The sequence below is a fragment of the Mustelus asterias genome, chromosome 2 (genome assembly GCF_964213995.1).
Source record: "Mustelus asterias chromosome 2, sMusAst1.hap1.1, whole genome shotgun sequence".
In the NCBI taxonomy this organism is placed as follows: domain Eukaryota; kingdom Metazoa; phylum Chordata; class Chondrichthyes; order Carcharhiniformes; family Triakidae; genus Mustelus; species Mustelus asterias.
Genome location: NC_135802.1, coordinates 81,614,429 through 81,638,056, shown reverse-complemented (window position 1 = coordinate 81,638,056; position 23,628 = coordinate 81,614,429). Strand labels below are relative to the sequence as shown.

Here is a 23,628-nt window from a genome sequence, read left to right as displayed (position 1 = left end):
GCATTTCACAATTTCTCGCTTCTTTGCTGGCTGGAATGCCCCAGCATCTTTTTTTTCAAGAAAATCTCTCTCAACAGTTCCATGCTTTCTTAGACATTAGGAAATATTTATACTCACCATCTGCCAAGATGCTGTGTCCATCCTTGGGATGTGCTAAATCACTATTAACTAAATATAACATCAGTCTTATCAGAGAAGTGGTGGTAGCCATTGGGATGTTGATCACGGCACCATGTCTTCATGTGTAATAATGTATGAAGGGGAGGAGCCCCCAGGATGCTCACGAGCCACTTGAAGAGGCCATAGCACCGGTATGACATGACAGAATCTTCTAGGAAGTGTAATGTGCCGACACATTCTCACAAGTGTTAGTTTCTCTTGTCTTTGCTGGCTGGAATGCCCCAGCATCTTTTTTCTCAAGAAAATCTCTCTCAAAGGTTCCATGCTTTCTTAGACATTAGGAAATATTTATACTCACCATCTGCCAAGATGCTGTGTCCATCCTTGGAATGTGCTAAATCACTACTAAATGTGTAACCTTGGCAATATATGACTGTTGTAGAACCAGAACAACTCTCTCCTCTCCCATGACCTTAGGCAACTTTACATGGAATAGTACTTTCATCCATGCCCTTACCAAGTCATTGTGAATAGCAGCTAATGAGCAGTTGAAACTCAAATTTAGCCAAGATGCACTCCTGTAACTTGGAACCTGCTCAATAAGGCAGGCTGACCAGACATATCACTACTTTAGGCATAACCAAGTGGATGGTTCAACAGGGAGCAGCAGCATGAGAGCACCATATATCCCATTGCCAGTGGTTCTCCATGCAGATTGATGAAGTTTCATCTTGCTAATGCCAACTGATCCCCATTTACCCATCATAAAACCAAAAGCATTGACAATGTGGTCTTGCAGTTAAGTTTCCAAGATTGTTTGTTGTGTTCTCACTGAAAATGCCTCTTCAGGACTATGGTCTGCTGAGGTACAACCACTCGGGACCCTGCAATCATCAAAAGCCATAGATGACTTTTTCATTGGGGTGAATCCTGAACAATAATATTGGACACACCAGCCAAGGTGGCGTTGTTTCCTGAACAGACTCTGTAGAGGCCTTACAGAGTTGGCTATGCATCACATTGAAAACATCACAGTCCTTGAGCTGGTACAGCACACAAGGCCATTCCTGTCTCCCTGTCCTGAATCACTAAAATCTCTGCCATGCAATGATTTCCTATTTCATGACTTATACCTTTGCCAAGGAGGGGTGCAGGCCCCAAAAAAATCCATTTGAGCTCAGGAAACGGCTTCAGCATGAACAATGCACTCCTATTAAATCATACACCCTAACCCCACTTGCAAGGTTCTGGTGCCTGTTGTTTCCTTACTTATCTAGTTCAGCTGGGAATGTTCACTGAGAATGATGATTCATCAAGGAAGGACATTCAACATTAAAGATACCCACTACATCCTCCTCTAGACAGGTATGGAAGTCTATTAATTTTGATTGTTACCATTACAGTGGCCAGAAACAGTTTCTCTCACCTGAAAAATCATTTGAAATGACACTTGGGTCAAATAAATCTAATTAAGTCACCGCCACTACCAATGCCATCCAGAAACAATGGATATCAAAGAACAAAGAACAAAGAACAAAGAACAATACAGCACAGGAACAGGCCCTTCGGCCCTCCAAGCCCGCGCCGCTCCCCGGTCCAGGATTGAATCCTGAATCCAGGATCCCCGCCCAATTTTCCAGCCTATCTACATACCAATATCCTATCCACCGAGCTGTCCCTCACAGCTATGATGCTTTGTTCATTACACCTATTAACTTACCCCCACCCCCCCATTCCAGACCATGTGATCTCCAGGGAGAGGCGAAAACCCAGAGTGAAAAACCCCAGGGCCAATATGGGGAAAAAAAAAAAATCTGGGAAATTCCTCTCCGACCCCCTGAGGCGATCGAAACGAGTCCAGGAGATCACAATGGCCCCGATCGGAAAATGCTTCCCAACCCTAGTCATTTCCACTTCCACGAACACCATATGAATTCCCTGCCCCCGAGACAGGTTCCCAACTATCCGCAGTCTCACTCTGTACTGGCACCAGCAAGATGATCGTAGAATGAAGCCTTGAAACGAGAAACCAGGAACAATTAGCCCGCGCCGCTCCCTGGTCCAAACTAGACCACTCTTTTGTATCCCTCCATTCCCACTCCGTTCATATAGCTGTCTAGATAAGTCTTAAACGTTCCCAGTGTGTCCGCCTCCACCACCTTGCCCGGCAACACATTCCAGGCCCCCACGACCCTCTGTGTGAAATATGTCCTTCTGATATCTGTGTTAAACCTCCCCCCCTTCACCTTGAACCTATGACCCCTCGTGAACGTCACCACCGACCCGGGGAAAAGCTTCCCACCGTTCACCCTATCTATGCCTTTCATAATTTTATACACCTCTATTAAGTCTCCCCTCATCCTCCGTCTTTCCAAGGAGAACAACCCCAGTTTCCCCAATCTCTCCTCATAACCAAGCCCCTCCATACCAGGCAACATCCTGGTAAACCTCCTCTGTACTCTCTCCAAAGCCTCCACGTCCTTCTGGTAGTGTGGCGACCAGAACTGGACGCAGTATTCCAAATGCGGCCGAACCAACGTTCTATACATCTGCAACATCAGACCCCAACTTTTATACTCTATGCCCCGTCCTATAAAGGCAAGCATGCCATATGCCTTCTTCACCACTTTCTCCACCTGTGACGTCACCTTCAAAGATCTGTGGACTTGCACACCCAGGTCCCTCTGCGTCTCTACACCCTTTATGGTTCTTCCATTTATCGTGTAGCTCCTCCCTACATTATTCCCACCAAAATGCATCACTTCGCATTTATCAGGATTGAACTCCATCTGCCATTTCCTTGCCCAAATTTCCAGCCTATCTATATCCTTCTGTAGCCTCTGACAATGTTCCTCACTATCTGCAAGTCCTGCCAGTTTTGTGTCGTCCGCAAACTTACTGATCACCCCAGTTACTCCTTCTTCCAGATCATTTATATAAATCACAAACAGCAGAGGTCCCAATACAGAGCCCTGCGGTACACCACTAGTCACAGGCCTCCAGCCGGAAAAAGACCCTTCCACTACCACCCTCTGTCTTCTATGACCAAGCCAGTTCTCCACCCATCTAGCCACCTCCCCCTTTATCCCATGGGATCCAACCTTTTTCACTAGCCTACCATGAGGGACTTTGTCAAACGCTTTACTAAAGTCCATATAGACAACATCCACGGCCCTTCCTTCGTCAACCATTTTGGTCACTTCTTCAAAAAACACCACCAGGTTCGTGAGGCATGACCTCCCTCTCACAAAACCATGTTGACTATCGTTAATGAGTTTATTCCTTTCTAAATGCGCATACATCCTATCTTTAAGAATCTTCTCCAACAACTTCCCCATCAGTGCAATAGCAGGACTAAATGCCAGAACCTCGATGAGTTCTTCTCTCAAGGTCAATGCATGATCACCAGTGATAAGTGGCTGACAGGAATATTGGCCAAACAGCACTGATTTGATTTGATCTATTATTGTCACATGTATTGGTATACAATAAAGCACACTGTTTCTTGCGCTTTATACAGACAATGCATACTGTTCATAGAATACGTAGGGGAGAAGGAAAGGAGTGGGTGCGTAATGTGGTATTACAGTCATAGCTAGGGTGTAGAGAAAGATCTACTTAATATATAGTAGGTCCATTCAAAAGTCTGACGGAAGCGGGGAAGAAGCTGTTCTTGAGTCGGTTGGTACATGATCTCAGGCTTTTATATCTTTTTCCCGACGGAAGTAGACAGAAGAGAGAATGTCCGGGGTGCGTGAGGTCCTTGATTATGCTGGCTGCTTTTCTGTGACAGCGGGAAGCGCAATTGCAAATCATGGACATAGCCAGATGTTGCACATCTGCCATTGTAGACTACTCTAGTGACATTGTGGGAAAACTGAAGCAATAGAAGTTGCTGATGGGACTCAATTGGGGGCCAACTTTCTCGAGCCATAGCTGACTGTGAAACTTTGATGAAACTAACAGAACAATAGAATTCATGAGTCTTTGAAAATGATAGCTTCACCATATGTTTACAATTGTGGCGACTATACACAAGTGTACACCCATGCCCCCCGTGTACACTCAATACTTTTTTTTTAACCATATCACTATTTTTGGATGCAGCCCTGACTTCCACAGCTGAGCTGGAGGGAGCCTATTATGTCCTGTTGACTCAGATTGTTTTTGCAAGTGTCCTCTGGTGGCCCAAGGACTTGAAGGCCCTGGCCTGCTAAGAGTCTCCAAATCCTGCTCAGGCGCAGGTGCACATGCTGGAGCTGATGGGGTCACTGGCAGAGGGACGGTGGAGCGGCAGAGCACAATAGAAATATCCTGGACGGATGTCGTCAGGATGTCTGGCTGGCGCCCCTCCGTCCTTTGAGAGCCCGATGACCTCTCCCAGATTCCTTGAGGAGAAGGGATCCCTGGAGGGAGGTCAAGGTTCCTCATCAGATTCCCACCTAGCTAATGCTGAAAAGCACCCATGGCTAGAACTATGGAGTGCAGGTGTGAGGCTACATCTGGCAGAAACTGCTGGACCCGAGTCTCCAAGGCAGTTGTCATCCTTCCTATGGAAATTTTCAGGTGTTCTCTGGTCGCATGTGGCATCCTTGTGCAGTCTAACTGTTGGACTACTTGATGCGTTTCTGAGAGTGTGAGTTTGCAGTGAGTAGGATCTGCCAGGATTCTGCTGTATTTTTTCTGCAGTGCTGGTTTTCACTGGGGATATAAGCCATGGACTGCCCTTCAACCCACTGTCCAACATGAAAGGGGGCCTGTCAGATGGAGGTCCCAGACTACCATAGGAATTTGGCCTGATATGCATATTGTTGAAGTCAATGGGACCGACTTAAAACTTGCGTGAGCTTCACTTCAAGCTCTAAAAAGGCCCCAGACCTTGTCATAGTCAATAATAAAATTCAATTTGACAAGAGTACTAAGGTTCAGGATAGAAAAATCACAAAATAAAATAGAAAAATAAGCGAAGAGAGTGTTGGTGGTTTAAGATACACTTTGGTGGTTCTGGTGTTGCAGAAAATGGTCCCTGGAACTACCCTTTTGTGACTCAGGAAATCAGAAAACTGGATCAGATTACGAGACTCATTGGTTCTGTACCTAGTGCATACCAGGAGGAGGGGCATGGAGGGCATGAGTAAGATCATTTTAAACATACTATTCAAAAGTTTCCTGAACCCAGACACTAGTTCATGACTCCTCTGAGGAACCATGAACCATGTGACCACAAGAATTTGGCCTGACTCCAAGAAAATTATGGGGGTGTATGAGATGCTTATCCCTGCAATGGAGCCAACCAGCTTGGGAGTATAGGGTGCGGACTCTTGTACTCTAATTCCCATGCCAGCAAAATTGTTAACACCATGAATTGGGGCAGGAGTCCTGGAATTGGACCCACCACCATTTTTAAAGGCATCCAGCGTAGATGCAACTCTGCGACGATCTGGTCCCATGTCTGCTAAGTGGGAAGTCTAGAAATAGGTGAAATAGCCTAAATGTAAGAGCCAAGCCTTTCCAGAGTGAAGTTAGGAAACATGTCTACATGCAGAGTGTAGTACTGGTAAATGTTTGGAACTTTCTTCCAAAAGCAACAATTGATGCAAGATCAATTGGAAATTTGAAATCTGTGATTGATAGATTTTTGTTTACCAAATATATCAAGGGATATGGGGCAAATGTGATTATATGAAGTTCAGTCACAGATCAGCTTTGATCTTATAGAATGGTGATACGGGCTTAAAGAGTTAAATGGCTTGCTGCTGTTCTCATCTTCCTAATCAATCACAGCGAGGATATTGACAAATCAAAGGTGAAACAATCGATGGCCAATGAAAGGATTTGGTCTTTAATGGTTCTGTTCTCTGAAACTATCTTCATATTTCTTCATTTGGATTTGATTGCTCCTAAAAAAAATTCCCGTGTGCAGAAATATATTGAGCAGAACCAGAATCTATTGATTTTTATTGAAAGTTAAACAAATTGCTCATCAGGTTAATATATTTTAAGGTAGCTACGTCAGACTGTAATTTTCATTAAGCTGCTTCAATTGTTGAAAATAATAAAAATTAACTCAGAATGCTGAGGGCTGCTCATGCTGCATTTCATCTATTCAATCTTATTTTCATTGAGTAACTACACATTTCATTTGAATTGTAAAAAGGCCAATGAATTCTCAGTTGAAGAAAATTGAAAGTTTATACAGAACAGCAACGGTGTAAATTATGTTCTCTAAAGCAGTTTTACTTTGAGCTCTAACAGGTGATAAGCATATATCAGTTGGTGAAACCGCTTTACCCTTCTTTACTTCCATATTTTACCCAGAACAAGGCAATTTTAATGCTTGAGCTTCAGATATTTTGCTCCTTGCTTTGCTTATGCCTCAGCGATCGTTGTTTTTTGAACTCTGAAAGGGAACAAATTCTTGAAGAGTTCCAAATTAATTTCAGCATCAGTTAAAGGTCATTTCAGAGCTAAAGTCTAATTCAGTGGCTGCATAATAAAGTCAATGTCATGCTGTTGCCAGGCTACCAGTGCAATTATTTTTATGTCTAAGTGCCAAGAACATGGACTGAAATTCAGGAAAATAACGACTGTCATTGATTCAAAGGAAGGGACACAGTGTAATAAATATGTTCTGCATTTTTCTGATGAGTGCAATGAGGGTGCAATGCAGAAATACCAAGACAAGTGACAAAGAAGGTGCATACTTCTTCTATTTCACTTTCTTTTGCAATGTTGGAAGTGTTCACATTTTGTAGATGCACCATTGCACTATCACAAGTCTCAAGGAAAATCTGGGTTATTCTCTATTGGGCCCATATTTTCCCTTGGAAAGGCAACATCCTTGTAAATTATACTGTATCCCTAATGGCTACCACCACTTTTCTGATACGACTGATGTTATATATAGTTAAGCAATTGTGAAACGCCTACAGGCCAAAATGCTTAGAAAAACAGATAAATAAAAAACAACTGAAAAGCAACTGAACAGAATAAAGCACTAGAACCAAGGCCACTGCTTCAAGGTAGCTAGATAACTTAAAATACTTTGCATTATACTGGATTTCAGGGTCTTTGGAATTTCGATATCATATCCTGCACCATATTCTCCAGCCCCACCCTCTCCGTGACGGGGCCATGAAATTCAGCCCTTGGACTTCCCTTTGGAGCTTGGGATGATTCCTGGTAGTGTCCAGGTGCTCAGTAACCAATAGTAACTTCTTTGCTGCTACTTAGTTGAAGTCAGTAACTGCACACAATTCTTGGATCAATGCTGCGAATTACTTGTTCTGTATGGCTTAGCAGGCATTGCAATTCCTGAATACGCAATTGAATGTACTGACTGACCCAACAGAATAAGATTAAAGAGTTTTACACCCACTAATCATTTGTTTCTGTTATTTGGTTTCATCACTAAGTCTAGCTACATTTTTTGAATTTAGTGTTAAAAATGCATTTAATAAAATAAAACTTGGAAGAGGATATTTTTTCAGATTCCATGATAACATTTTGAATTGGTAGAAGCCATTTATTCACTCTGTGCTGACTTGAAGGCCATCAGATTGATAATATTAACCAAGTTCTTGTTAGGGCGCTTACTGTGATAGTCAGCGAACAGGGATTAGATCATTTTTTCAATGATTTTGACCTAATTGGTGTAAATTGCCACAAAAAAGATGGTTCCAGTAATTCTACTGAATTTTCCCATTTTAAATTTTTGATCCAATCAATGTCATGATCCCTGACAGATGAGTAGACATATATCAATAGTTGCATGGGTTTCTAGAAATCTCAGTGAAAGGACGACCTGATGCTATGTGAGTCATGTAGGCTGTAGCTGCGTTCCTTCTAACTTGAAACTGGTTCATCACATTTGTGCAAATCATAAACTATACCCTGCCTGCCCTTTTATAATTCATTATTTGTTGGTTCATTATGGAACACTAGGGCTAGAAAATGTTATATGCTTGGCAAATATTGACTTATGAAATAAAAGCAGTAAATGTTCAAAATGATCAATGGGTCAATACAATTGCAACAGTCAGAGATTTTCTTTTTCTGATTTTGATGGATGTCACTGAACAATAAACAGTTGAGTACATGAAATGGATTTGCAATCTGTTTCACTCTTGACTTTATGTGTGCATTTTGCTTAGGGCCAGGATTAAAGTAAATTTGTTTTGAGTCATGCAATGTATTTATGGTTTACTGTCCTAAAATGTGGAATTGGTATTTGACAAATTGCCATGACTCAGAACCAGAAATAAATTATTTATGTGCCTGGAAAAGGCTCAGTTACAAATGCCAAGGAATAATCAGGGATTTATAGCAAAGAAAGAACTTGCATATATATAGCAATTTTCATGAACTTATTGCATCAGACAGCACATTACAGCCAAATATGTTCTTTTGAAATATAATCGCTGATAGGGGATTCAGCAGCCATTTTGCACATGGCAAGGTCCAACAAAAGGCAATGTTATAAGAGCAGATAATCTGTCTTACTGATGTTAGTTGAGGGATAAATTTTCACCATTGAGAAGCCCGACGGGACTACTGTTTAATGTCTCATGCAAAAGACAGCACATCAGTGAGTAAAACCTTTTCTCCTGTCTCAACTACTCTAATGCTGAAAGCCATAATTATCCCACTTCTTGATTCAATTACTCCAACTCTATCCATTCTTGACCTGTCCTTGTCTTGCTCCCAAATCAAGGCCCAGTCACCCATCAATGCCATCATTTGTTACACCACATTAGCCCCTTGTCCCCAAATACGTTGATTTTAAAATCCTCAACTATGTACCCTTCAAGCTGGCCATATTCATGCAATTCCATTCAGTCTTATATATCCTCTTGCATCATTTAATCATCCAAGCTTAATATTTCTCAGCCCTGCTTTTCATTCATCAGACCATTGATGACTAAAGCTCCAGCAACCTTGGCTCGACTGTAGAAACTCTTTTCCTAAACTTCTCTACCTCTTCCCTTTTATCTTTGCTATGGACAGGGTGAGAGTGAACTGCTGAAATCCCAGGTGTCAGAAGGAAAGATAATTGTTCATTTAAGCACTCACCCTAAAATCTAACATGATAGCACACACAAGCACATGTAAAGAAAGCAGAAAATGCTGTAAAAAAACTCAACAGGTCTGGCAGCATCTGTGGAGAAAGAAACAGAGTTAACTTTTCGAGTCCGAATGAGGTGTCTCATTGATGAGACACCTTAAGCATGAACCTTTTATTGGTAGTCTTTAACTATTTACAGTTCCAAGGTATGGTTGTATGTGGTGTTGTTCCACCATGCAGGCTAGCTCCTTACCTGCAGATTTCTATTTCCAGACTGGTCTCTGAGTCTATGTTACCATGTGACTCTACATATCATAGCATAAGTGGTGCTAGTCTCCAGTCCCATATTAACCCTTGCTCTGCTGAACACCTTTGCATACAATGCATGCAGGCACATATTACAACAATTACTGCTATTTTGTTTATGTTAATTTTGATAAATTCTTGCTCCTGATTCAATATTAGTTTCCTTTGGATATCTGGCATGCTGACCTCTTCCTGTACTGTAAATATTGATCCAAAGCAATGCTGCAGCGTGTTCATCTTTTCCTCTATTCATTGTCACTATCACCGTTATCGTACTTCAAAGGGTTCACATTGCTCCTTTTTATCCAAATATAATTGTAATGTTTTAGTGTTGATTTTGATATCCCTTACAAGTTTCTTTTCACATTCCCTTTTTGTAGCTCTTATTATCTATTATGTCTCCCTTTGCTGTTCTTTGTATTTTTCCCATTTGTCAGGATCTGTGTTATTTTTCACATTTTTGTATGTTTTTTCTTTTATTTTCTGTAGTCTTTTACCTACTGGCAAGTAGAGCCTTTTCCCCTTAGGGACATAATCTGGTTCTGTGTCATATTAAATTATTTTTGAACACCTCCCACTGATCTTTTGTTGTTTTTCTGAAAGAAACTTGTCCATTTATCCATTTAAATAAGCCTTACTGAAATTTAGAATCTTATTTTACAATTCTCACTTTCAAACATTAAGTTGGTCATATAATGACTATTGTTAGATAAATTTTCACACACTGTTAGGCTGATAACTAAATCTACCTTTACTAACTCCAATACGATATGCTGCCTTACTGATTCTAGTGCATATTGCTGCAGAAAACCACCCCAGACACATCGAGAAATCCATGACTTTTCAAACATGTACTATAATGCTTCTCCTAAGTTATATGCAAGTTAAAATCCCCCATTAAAATCCCAAAGGGTAGCGAAAGGTAGTGGAAATCTGGGATGGCTTCCCAGAAAAAACAATTGTAACTTCAGAGACTTGGTTAGGGATTATTGTTACGTAATGGATATCCAGCATTATGGAGCAGAGACTGATAAATGGAATTGAGGCACAGATTACCCATATTCTAATTGAATGGCATAATTGATTTTATGTTTCCATAATGTGCAGTTCCTCAAGCTGTTATTAAGTTTGATTGGAGGAATATAAAAGGACAAAGAAATAGAGGTAAGAGGATATCAAAGAAGCAAAGAAAAGGGACTTGGGAGTTACATCATAACAGAGATGGTTGGCAAAGCAGTGTTTATTTGTATTTATTTTTCACAATTGCAAAGGAAATCATGCAATTTGAATGGATAATTGCCGCGATATGGAGAGCAGATGGTGGACCAGGAAACCAGAAAATCATTCAGGGAATGTGAACCCAACTGATAGTTTTAAATTGGTAATGCTCACAGTGTGGCTCACATACTCATGCTAGGAGCCTGTCCTTTGCAAATAGCATTGCACCTTTTCAACTGCTTGCTTTGAATTTGAACAAAGGTTTGGCAATTAACTGTGCTCTGCTGCATTCGCCATGGAAATGTCTCTGCCAATCAGAATCCACTTGCCAACCAATCAGCATCCTCTTCTAATGCAGTATCAATTTTTGTTCCCTTTACCTTTGGTAATCATGTGATCTGACAATGATCCTGACGACTGCAAGATAGAAAGCTTAGACAGCGTGTATCTTTTTTCAGTGGAGCCAGTCTTTTTCTTTATGCTTTATGTTCATCAAAAGGTGGTGATATACTGAAAAATAAGTAGACTAGTGTTTGACTGCCAGCACATTTGGAGGATTTCTAGTGAATTATTAGCTTAATGCCATTTAGAGAAATCTTTATAATTCATAGAATTTTATCTTGCTGTTCACAGCCTGCACCTGGACTCTTCTTTCAATTCTGCAATCACTCTGTCATACTACTAACCTCCCTAACTATAATTACATGAATATGTCAAAGTTACAGTGCCATGTTCTAGGGAGATAACAACCTTACATTTATCTAATACTCTTCTGATAAATGGAGGGCTTATAATACTTTACAAGACAGAAAATGTAAATGTACACAATGTAGCATGAATAGAAAGACTCAAAGATTAATGGGAGACCACAATTGAGAGTGTTTTTAAAAGGCTGCTGACAACTGGAAGGAAATTACTTGACAGAAGTATTCAGGGAGGGAAGTTTGGAGGGTGCATGCCCAGAGTGTGTTGGATGTGGGAAGCCAAGAGTAAGTCAGAGTCAGAGAAATGTAATGTGTGCACAATAATGTAGAGGTGGAGGAGATCAATCATGTAGGATGAGGCGAGGCCTTGGAAAGATTTAAAGATGCAAACATGCAACTGAAACTTAAAGTGCTTGGGCACAGGGCACTAGTAGTTGTGAACAAGGCCAAGGGTGAAAATAATGGATGTAAATGATGGAGATGGGGAGATTATCAAAAGGAACGTTGCAGAAGTCAACTTTTAGTAATAAAGTTAGGGATTAGTGATTCAGCAGTAAAGAAAGAGAGGTAACAATGAATTGGAGGAGGGAATCATGCTTTTGGAGGTAGGGACAAACTGGGGTGATATTTGCAGGTGTAAGACTGTGAGGAATGAAGATGACCTCAGGGTTTAGTAGACAAAGGATTAGAAGCTCTTAATTTAATCTTGGAAATATACTGTTGGAGTTCAATACATTTACCATATCTAGAAAGCAACAGGGAAATTGAGAGTGAAGAAAATCAGAAAATCATGCACATAATAGTACATAACACTCCCAGGATATTGCTGCAGGAGTTTCTCGGGGTAGTGTCTTCGGTCCAACCATCTTCAATTGCTTCATCAATTACTTCCCTTCCATCCTAAAGTCAGTAGTGGGGATGTTTGCTGGTCAGGAATTAGTATTGTTGCACTGAGGGCACACAAAACAATTAGTGGTGCTAGGCTGAAAATGTAGTATCATGGGCAAAGATCCATGCCTCTGTTTATTTATTATTGCATGTGAATGTGTTATTTGCGAAGCCTGGTGCCATAAATATCATTTTGGCAATGTGATCAGTGTTGTTCTGTTTGCCAGTATGTGAGTAGGAAAGTTGTGCAACAGTTGTAATCAAGCTGGAAAATTTGAGTATGAAGATAAATATGAAGAAACCTAGAAACTTCCAATCAGATGCATAACATGGAAATCAGAATTGTCCTTTCTGTACATTTGTGAATGGCCTACTCCTGTACTTAATTGGTATGTTTGTATGTATGTATGAATCCTTCTTTAGAGTTGATGGCTGGAAATTCCTGTCCATTTTCCAATTATTGCACAGGCAATGTGCATACTCACTGTGCATTTTCCCATAAGATGAATATGCAGGAATTTCTAATCAATAGTTTTTGCTACAAGATAAAGTAATGGTCTATTACATTATTACATCCTTTTATTCATTAATTGTACTTTTATCTTCTGAAGGGTGATCGTGGCCTTACTGGTTTACGTGGTCCAGTAGGAGACCCTGGGATCGGATACCCTGGTGCAAAGGTAATCAGAGCACCTTGTTTCCACTTGCAATTAACATATATATGGCGCATAATGTGTTGTTGCTCAGATTTGCTTAAAAAGTCAGCATTTGTGTTTCCTATGGGAATTTGCGTGCAGAACAGCATTGTTAGCAATTTGTGTTATACAAGGAAAGTATAGAAATCATACGGCGGAATCTTGAGCCCAGACTCTCAGTGTGCAGGAATGGTGGCGTGAGCTCAAAATGCAGAGAGTTTTTAAAAATGTGAATCTTGCCGGCGAGATTTTTTTTTGCCAGTTTAATATCCAGAGCTAGATCTAGTTGCACATTCTGGAGACAAAAGTTAATACTTTGGAACACCAAGCCCCAAGAATGTAGAAGCATTTTTCCAAGTCAAGCCTCAGCAGTACACAGCTCGTACTGTGGAGCACCTCCGGCAAGGTATGATGGTGATAGCAGACACCATTCACCCTGTTCAATATCATCATGACTAGCACCATCTTTATGTTACTTTCCGGGTGGGTGGGTGGGGGTGGATGGGGGCAGGTTCTGATGCCATGAGACAATGGAGGCATCATTCATCCTGCTGGAGTACAGAGGAATGTGTGGGGATGTGACTGTAGTGTCAGAGATGGTGATGTGAGGGAGATCAGAAATTCGTACAGGTAATGGAAAGCACTTGGGTGGAAGTTACAGATGGGTGGAGCGTTAAGTGTCAGAGCTCTGTTAGGACTCCTCCGCACTCACTGTGGTATTCTCACTCTTTCAGTGCAGGATTCATGAGAATCATGGAGCCTGTTGAGTTGGCAATTCTACTGATTGGATTGACCAGCAGCAGAGACAACAACGTGCTGCTGCACATGGCCAGGACCAGGGTATCAGAGTCCTTTTGAAAGTAGAATGTCTAAACTGCATATATTTCAAATTATATAATCATATTAAAAATATGATAGTGCATGGAATTGGAGGCAATTTATTGGTTTGGATGAAGAAATGGGTAGGAGGTAGGATTCGAATAGGGTTAATAGATATGTAATCAAATACATTTGACTATTGGTTTCCACCAAGTATCTGCTCTAGACAGGCAGCCTTTCACTATAATTATAAATGAAGGAATACAGAGCAGGATCAAAGTTTACTAAAACTAAATTGGCTCACACGTCATCAGTATAAGATTGTCACCAAGAAATCAAATGGCAAATTCGGAAAGAACTTCTTTACTTAGGGGACTTTCAGAATGTGAAACTTGTTACAATAAATGAAGCATTATACTATAAATGTGAGTATTTATTTTTTCGTCACTGGGAGCATTTGAGGTGAATAGTATAGATGCATTTAAGAGGAAGCTAGATAAACACAAGAGGAAGTAGGGAATAGAATTATTATGCTGATAGATTAGATGAGAAAGGATGCAAAAAGTCTTGAGAGGAGAATAAATGCCAACTTGGACTGGTTGGGCCAAAAGGCCTTCTTTTGTGCTGGATATTCTTCACAATAGAATAAAAATTAAATGGATTCTATAATGGATGGACGATCTGATCAGATATTACTGCCCACTCAGTAAAACCAAAATTTTCCCCCATTGTTTAGATTATGATAACATATCATAATAATCTTCTTCTGAATACAAAGTTTCTTCTGTTGGTAAAGATGTATTTGAATATTTTTTTTAGTAAATTCTAGGACATGCGTTTTAAATAATTTAGGGAAATCCCCAGACAAATAACTAATTTATTTCTTGAAATTATATCTATGAACTTCTCTAATATATTTCAACACTTGAAAAATATGACTAACTGAATGAAATGTCTTTTTGTCCTTAGGGTGAAAAAGGTTCACAAGGAAGCACTGGTCCCACTGGTTCTGCTGGGATTGGAGAACCTGGATTATCTGTAGGCAACTTTAAATATTTTTAAAATATGCTGTAATTATCAAATTACTTTAAATTATATTCCAGAAACTACAAAATACTGAAGCTTATATTGTGCTCTTTGCTATTAGACTTTAACCTGTTTCTCATTTATGATTAATTTATAAACTGTGTGGAAATAATGAACTTTGAATCTTATGGCAATTGAAAGATGGGCATGAGAAGTACAAGATTGAGAATTTCAGACATTAAATGTTTACATATTTTATTTTCTGGAATAGAGGTATGCTATTAAATGTTCAGATTGGTTTCTGCAATGAAGACAAAGCTCCTGAGAGGTCGCTCCAAAGGAGAACTGTAGATTTTGCACATCCTCTAAGGTTAACTTTAAGACCTACATTTAGTTACAATGTACCTCAAACATTCTTGTTTTTGGACAATCACCCATGAGTTTCTGTGACCCACAATATTCCGGCTTCTCCTTAGCCTTCACTGGGAAGGTGGCGCATCCTCACTCACTTCCCAATCCTTTTTGAGATCACTTGTGCTCTGTATCAGCCATGTTTTCAGTAACACCGTCTAATCATCCTATTTTCTAATGCCTAGGCATGAAGAAGCAAGTGAATGGTCCCAAGCTAAAACAATCTTTACAGAAGTGCATTGTGATGGGTTAGTTGTGCAACTATTGCTTTAAGGAGGCAAGCAGCGTATTTTTGTGCAGAGTGGGCAAATAAGAAAAGGAAGGATGTTGCTTTGCTTCATTGAGTTTCGTTTGACACCAATTTGCAGTCCTATGGATGAAGGAATTGGCACTCAATGCCAGTATCACCTCATGCAGACAGTACACTGAAATATTCCATATTAAATGAAAGCATACAATGCTGGAAACAATGATTTATTTATATATTTGACTTGCTGTTCAGTCATCATGAAACCATAAGATATAGGTCATTTGGCCTCTGGAGTCTGCTCCACCATTCAATGAGATCATGATTGATCTGATATGATAATCATCAACTCCACTTTTCTGCCTTATCCCCATGACCTTACTGATTAAATATCTGTCAGTCTCAGCCTTGAACATATTTAATGACTCAGCCTTTACAGCCCTCTGCGGTAAAGAATTCCACAGATTCATTACCCTCTGAGAGAAGAAATTTGTTCTTACCTCTGTCTTAAATTCACCTTACTCTGAAAATATATCCTGTGTTCATATCCACTCGGAGAAACAACCTCTCAACATCTAACTGTCAAGCTCCCTGAGACTCCTATATGTCTCAATGAGGCCGCCTCTCATTCTTCTAAACTCCAATGAGTACAAACCCAACCTACTCAACCTCTCCTCATAAGAAAATCCTTCCATACTCGGGATCAACCTAGTGAACCTTCTTTCGATTGCCTCTAATGCCAGTATTTCTTTCCTTAGATAAAGGGAACAAAACAGTTTACAGTGTTCCAGGTGTGGTCTAACTAGTGCCTTGTATAGTTTAGCAAGACTTCCTTATTTTTATACTTCATTCCCTTTGAAATAAAGGCCAACATTTCATGTCACCCCTCCCCTTGCATTTTCATCTGTCACAGCTTACCCTCTGATTTCAGCTTCTTTGCCATCCACACCTTTTATTATTTCTATGGACTGCCATTAGCACCTCTAAGCCTTTCCCCTTGTTTTTGTGGCTATGATTCATCGTTCATTCCCTCATCCTACAGTATAAACATCTCCCACTTTCTATGCCTTTTAGCTTTGACAAAGGGTCATCTGGACTCGAAACGTCAGTTCTTTTCTCTCCTTGCACATGCTGCCAGACCTGCTGAGATTTTCCAGCATTTTCTCTTTTGGTCCAACATTCATTTGCCTTCCCTACCACTTGCTGAATTTAAATGCTAGCCTTTTGTGATTTATGCATGAGAACCACCAGATTCCTCTGCGCTGCAGTTTTCTGCTGTCTTTCGCCATTTTAATAATATTCAGCTCTTTTATTCTTCCTACCAAAGTACATAACTTCATATCTTCCTACATTATATTCCATCTACCAAGTTTTTGCCCATTCTCTTAAGCTGTCTATATCCTTCTTGCTTTCACACCTATTTGGCAATAGTACCTTGACTTCCCTCATCCAAGTGTTACAATCCCAGTTGATGTTCTAACTGGATGGGAAGATCCCAGAATGGAACCCTGGCTCAAAAGACCATAACTTTTACTTCTTTTCAATCAAACGTGGAAAAACAGAGTAAGAGGACCGCTAATTAGTTTTAACAACAAGGAAAAAACATTTATTAAACATGAACAAATTGTATTGTAATACAATATTCCTTTACTCCCACCCCCTCCCCGCCCTCCACCCCCCGACCCATTCAGCTTAACAAATACACACAGATTTTAAGACTAACACGAATGACACAGTGCATATGAAGCTACAATGGTTTTATTAACACACAAAATCCTTTTTTAAAGCACACAGATTTGCTGTGGTCAAATACACACTTCTCTCTGAACCCAATTTAGTGTCTGTGGATTTCTTCTCAGAATCCCTCCGGATGATTGTCATGTGAGAGTTTCCAAACTCCACTCACGAAATACACTTTAAAACCTTCTCTTGTAGTAATACTTTTCATTGGCAGGTTGCATTCCAAAATTCAGTCCAAATCTTCCTAAGGACTCTTTTGAACAAGGCTTCCGCTCCACTTCTACCAGCAAATCCATTCCATAGAATCCCTGCAGTGCAGAAAGAGGCCATTCAACCCATCGAGCCTCCACAGAAAATAACCCCACCCAGGCCCTATCCCCGTAACCCCACGTATTCACCTCGTTAATCTCCCTGACACGAAGGAGCAATTTAGCATGGGCAATCAACCTAACCCGCATATTTTGGAATCTGGGAGGAAACCCGAGCACCCGGAGGAAACCCATGCAGAAACAGGGAGAATGTGCAAACTCCACACAGACAGTCACTTGAGGCCAGAATTGAACCCTTTTAGATTTCCGGCATTGGCTTTCTTAACCATTACTCCATTGCATGGCTTTTCTTCTAGCAAAGTTGAGAGAGATGTTCTGTCTCTAGCTGCCTGTCACCAGCTGCTGTAGCTTCCAGTTAAAACTGAAGAACAAATAAAATGCTGTTCTTTTTTCCTTTCAGGGCCTCTAGTTGCTGAGCAACTATATTTATTCTTCACAACATAGCTTTTTCTAAGCATAGTGGTGTCACAGTTAGAATTTAACTAACCCCCACACATACAATCACTAATGTTACGCCGCTGTTTAAAAAAGGAAATAGACAAAAGGCGGGTAACTACAGGCCGGTTAGCTTAACGTCTGTAGTTGGGAAAATGCTGGAATCCATCATTAAAGAAGAAATAGCAGGCCATCTGGATAAGAATGGTTCGATTAAGCAGACGCAGCATGGATTCATGAGGGGAAAGTCGTGCTTGGCGAACTTGTTGGATTTTTATGAAGATGTGACTACTGCAGTTGACGGAGGGGAACCGGTGGATGCGGTATTTTTGGATTTCCAAAAGGCGTTTGATAAGGTGCCTCACAAAAGGTTGCTGAAGAAGATTGGGTCACACGGAGTTGGGGGTAGGGTGTTAGCGTGGATTGGGGATTGGCTATCCGACAGGAAGCAGAGAGTCGGAATAAATGGGTGCTTTTCTGGTTGGCAGATGGTGACTAGTGGCGTGCCGCAGGGATCGGTACTGGGGCCTCAACTATTTACCATTTATATAGACGATCTGGAGGAGGGGACTGAGTGTAGGGTAACAAAGTTTGCAGACGACACAAAGATAAGTGAATCGTGTGGAGGGCGTAGAAGATCTGCAGAGAGATTTGGACAGGCTGAGTGAGTGGGCGAGGATCTGGCAGATGGAGTATAACCTTGACAAATGCGAGGTTATTCACTTTGGAGGAAATAATAGCAAATTGGATTATTATCTAAATGGAAAAAAATTACAACATGCTACTGTGCAAAGGGACCTGGGAGTCCTTGTGCATGAGACGCAAAAACCCAGTCTGCAGGTGCAACAGGTGATCAAGAAGGCAAATGGGATGTTGGCCTATATCGCAAGGGGGATAGAATATAAAAGCAGAGATGTCTTGCTGCATCTGTACCGGGCATTGGTGAGGCCGCAGCTGGAATACTGTGTGCAGTATTGGTCCCCTTATTTGCGGAAGGATATATTGGCCTTGGAGGGAGTGCAGAGAAGGTTCACCAGGTTGATACCAGAGATAAGGGGTGTTGATTATGAGGAGAGACTGAGCAGATTGGGTTTTTATTCGTTGGAATTTAAAAGGCTGAGGGGGGATCTTATAGAGACCTATAAGATAATGAAGGGGCTGGATAGGGTAGAAATGGAGAGATTCTTTCCACTTAGAAAGGAAGCTAGAACTAGAGGGCACAGCCTCAAAATAAAAGGGGGTCAGTTTAGGACAGGGTTGAGGAGGAACTTCTTCTCTCAGAGGGTGGTGAATCTCTGGAATTCTCTGCCCACTGAAGTGGTGGAGGCTACCTCGTTGAATATGTTTAAATCACAGATAGATGGATTCCTGATCGGTAAGGGAATTAGGGGTTATAGGGATCAGGCGGGTAAGTGGAACTGATCCACTTCAGATCAGCCATGATCTTATTGAATGGCGGGGCAGGCTCGAGGGGCTAGATGGCCTACTCCTGCTCCTATTTCTTATGTTGTTATGTTCTTATGTCCAGCTTGAATGTAACTACAGTTCTCTTCCATGGACCGAAACATTCAATTAATCCAACCTAAAACTATACCTTATTTTTAATGTTTACCAATATAAATCCAAATCCCTTAAAATTACCATTGGTTTCCTAATGCAAGTCATTAATATAGATTGTAAATAACTGTGGCCTCAGCATTGATCTTTGTGGCACTCAACTAGTTACAGGTTGTCATCCTGAAACTGCCCCTCTTATCCCAACTGTCTGTCTTCCATCAGTTAGCCAATCTTCTAATCATGCTAATATACTATAAGACCATAAGAAATACGGACAAGAGTAGGCTGTTCAGCCCTTCAAGCCTGCTCTGCCATTCAACAGGATCATGGATGATCTGACATTCCTCACGTCCACTTTCCTGCCCTTTTCCTGTAACCCTCGATTCCCTTACTAATCAAAAATCTATCTATCTCAGCCTTAAATATACACAGGACTCTGCCCCCACAGCTCTCTTTGGCAAGGAGGTCCAAAGATTCACAACCCTCTGAGGGAAGAAATTCCTCCTCATCTCAGTCTTAAATTGGCGCTCCTTTAATCTGAGACTATGCTCTTTGGTCCTAGACTCTCCTATGATGAGAAATATCCTCTCAGCATTTACCCTGTCAAGCCCTTTAATCCTACATGCTTCAATGAGATCACCTCTCCTTCTTCCACATTTCAATGAGTAGAGTCCCAACCTGCTTAATCTTTCCTTATAAAACAATCCCTCCATACTGGGGATCATCCTAGTGAGCCTTCTCTGAACCGCCTCCAATGTAATAATATATTTCCTCAAATAAGGAGACCAAACTGCTCACAATACAGCAAATATTGTCTCACCAGTACCTTGTACAGTTGCAGCAAGACTTCCCTACTTTTATACTCCAGCCCCCTTAAAATAGGGCCAACATTCCATGAGCCTTCCTGATTACCTGCTGCACCTGTGTGCTAGTTTTCTGTGTTTTGTGCACAAGTGCCTCCAATTCCCTTTGTGTTGCAGCTTTCTGCAGTTTTTCTCCATTTTAAATAATGCTCTGTTCTTTTGTTCTCCCTTCCAAAATGAACAAGTTCACATTTTCCTACATTATACTCCATTTGCCAACTTTTTGCTCACTTACTTAACCTATCAATATCTCCTCATAAACTGTTTGTATCCCTCTTACAACTTGTCTTTCCACCTATTTTTGTGTCATCTGCAAATTTGGCTACAGTACATTTGCTTCCTTCCTCCAAATGATGAATATATATTGTAAACAATTTTGATCTTAGGATCTTAGAGATAGGATGTATGCGCATTTAGAAAGGAATAAACTCATTAACGATAGTCAGCATGGTTTTGTGAGAGGGAGGTCATGCCTCACTAACCTGGTGGAATTTTTTGAAGAAGTGACCAAAACGGTTGACGAGGGAAGGGCCGTGGATGTCGTCTATATGGACTTTAGTAAAGCGTTTGACAAAGTCCCTCATGGTAGGCTGGTGAAAAAGGTTGGATCTCATGGGATAAAGGGGGAGGTGGCTAGATGGGTGGAGAACTGGTTTGGTCACAGAAGACAGAGGGTGGTAGTGGAAGGGTCTTTTTCCGGCTGGAGGCCTGTGACTAGTGGTATTCCGCAGGGCTCTGTATTGGGACCTCTGCTGTTTGTGATTTATATAAATGATCTGGAAGAAGGTGTAACTGGGGTGATCAGTAAGTTTGCGGACGACACAAAATTGGCAGGACTTGCAGATAGTGAGGAGCATTGTCAGAAGCTACAGAAGGATATAGATAGGCTGGAAATTTGGGCAAAGAAATGGCAGATGGAGTTCAATCCTGATAAATGCGAAGTGATGCATTTTGGTAGAAATAATGTAGGGAGGAGCTATATGATAAATGGCAGAACCATAAAGGGTGTAGATACGCGGAGGGACCTGGGTGTACAAGTCCACAGATCCTTGAAAGTGACGTCACAGGTGGAGAAGGCGGTGAAGAAGGCATATGGCATGCTTGCCTTTATAGGACGGGGCATAGAGTATAAAAGTTGGGGTCTGATGTTGCAGATATATAGAACGTTGGTTCGGCCGCATTTGGAATACTGCGTCCAGTTCTGGTCGCCACACTACCAGAAGGACGTGGAGGCTTTGGAGAGAGTACAGAGGAGGTTTACCAGGATGTTACCTGGTATGGAGGGGCTTAGTTATGAGGAGAGATTGGGTAAACTGGGGTTGTTCTCCCTGGAAAGACGGAGGATGAGGGGAGACTTAATAGAGGTGTATAAAATTATGAAAGGCATAGATAGGGTGAACAGTGGGAAGCTTTTCCCCAGGTCGGTGGTGACGTTCACGAGGGGTCATGGGTTCAAGGTGAAGGGGGGGAGGTTTAACACAGATATCAGACGGACATATTTTACACAGAGGGTGATGGGGGCCTGGAATGCGCTGCCAGGCAAGGTGGTGGAGTCGGACACACTGGGAACGTTTAAGACTTATCTAGACAGCCATATGAACGGAGTGGGAATGGAGGGATACAAAAGAATGGTCTAGTTTGGACCAGGGAGCGGCGCGGGCTTGGAGGGCCGAAGGGCCTGTTCCTGTGCTGTATTGTTCTTTGTTCTTTGTTTTGTTCTTTGATCCCAGCACTGATCCCTGTGGAACCCTACTGGTTACAGGTCCACAACCTGAAAAATAATTCCTTATCCCCACTTGTTGTTTCCTGCCCATTAGCCAATTCTCTATCCATGCCAATATACTACCTCCAACGCCATGGGCTAACTTAACATTTTGTGATGCACCTCGAATGCCTCTGGAAGTACAAATACAACCCATTTACTGGTTCCCCATAATCTACTTTGGTTAAGACTTCCTCGAAAAACTCTTTAAAAAATTAGTCAAACACTATTTCCTTATCATGAAACCATGCTGACAGTGCTTGATTGGAGTATGATTTACCCCCAACGCTGTAGGCTGTTATCCTATTAAGTATCCTTTTGTGTGGCAGCTTATCAGACAGTTTTTGGAAATCCAAGTATATGACATCTACTGGTTCCCCCTTTATCCTGCTTGTTACCACCTCAAAGAATTCTAACAAATTTGTCAGGCATGATTTCCCCTTCATGAAGCCATACTGACTCGGAATGATTATGTTATGTATTTCTAAATGCTCTGCTATTACATTCTTTATAATGGAGTTTTAACATTTTCCCAATGACAGGTGTCAAGCTAACTGGCCTATAGTTAGTTACCTGTTTTTGTCTTGCTCCCTTTTTGAATAAGCGTGTTACATTGGCAGTTTTCCAATCCTCTGGAACTTTTCCAAAATTCAAGGATTCTTGGAAGATTGCTATCAGTGTGTCTACTATCTCTGTAACTACTTTTTTAAATATCCCAATGTGCAACCCATCAGGCAAGTTGACTTATTGGTCTTTAACTCTATCAGTTTCCCGAGTATTTTTTCTTGAGTAAATGTTATTGTGTATCCCACCACTCCCTCCCCAGCCCTCGCTTTTGCTCCATGGTTATATAATATTTTTGGAATGCTTTTTGAGTCTTCTACCATGAAGACTGACACAAAGTATTAATTTAACTTCTCTGCCATTTCATGGTTCCTGATTATCATTTCCCCACTCTCATTCTCAAAGGGGCCTATGTTCACTTTGGCCTTTCCCTTCCTTATGATTTGTTTAAAGGAGCTCTTACTAACCGTTTTTATATTACTTACCTCATAGTTTATCTTCTCCCTCTTTATTTCCTTTTGGACATATTCTATTGTTTTTTAAAACTTCCCCAATCCTCTAGCTTACCACCAATTTTTCCCAAATTGTATGTTTTTGTTTCAGTTTACTACTATCCTTAACTTCCTTGGTTAACCATGGTTGATTTATCTCCTTCCTAGAATCTTTCTTCCTCACTGGGATATATCTTTGTTGTGAGTCATGAACTATTTTCATAAAAGTCTGCCATTGCCAATCAACCATCTTTTCCCTAAACTCCTTTCCCAATCCTCTCCAGCCAATTGTGCCCTCATTCCTTTCTAATTAACCTTATTTAAATTTAGCACAGTTGTTTCTGATCCAAGTTTCTCACTCTCAAACTGAATGCTAAATTCTACCACGT

At 41.0% G+C, this 23,628-nt stretch overlaps 1 protein-coding gene across 1 annotated transcript in view; it reads left to right on the top strand.

Moving 5' to 3' along the window:
- The window catches only part of LOC144509371 (uncharacterized), a 188,196-nt gene that overhangs the window by 81,060 nt on the left and 83,508 nt on the right, over window positions 1–23,628 (top strand). Inside the window, exons 12-13 of the mRNA XM_078238108.1 lie at window positions 12,912–12,980; window positions 14,784–14,852. Coding sequence (XP_078094234.1) covers window positions 12,912–12,980; window positions 14,784–14,852 — 138 coding nt within the window. The remainder of the gene's footprint in view (window positions 1–12,911; window positions 12,981–14,783; window positions 14,853–23,628) is intronic.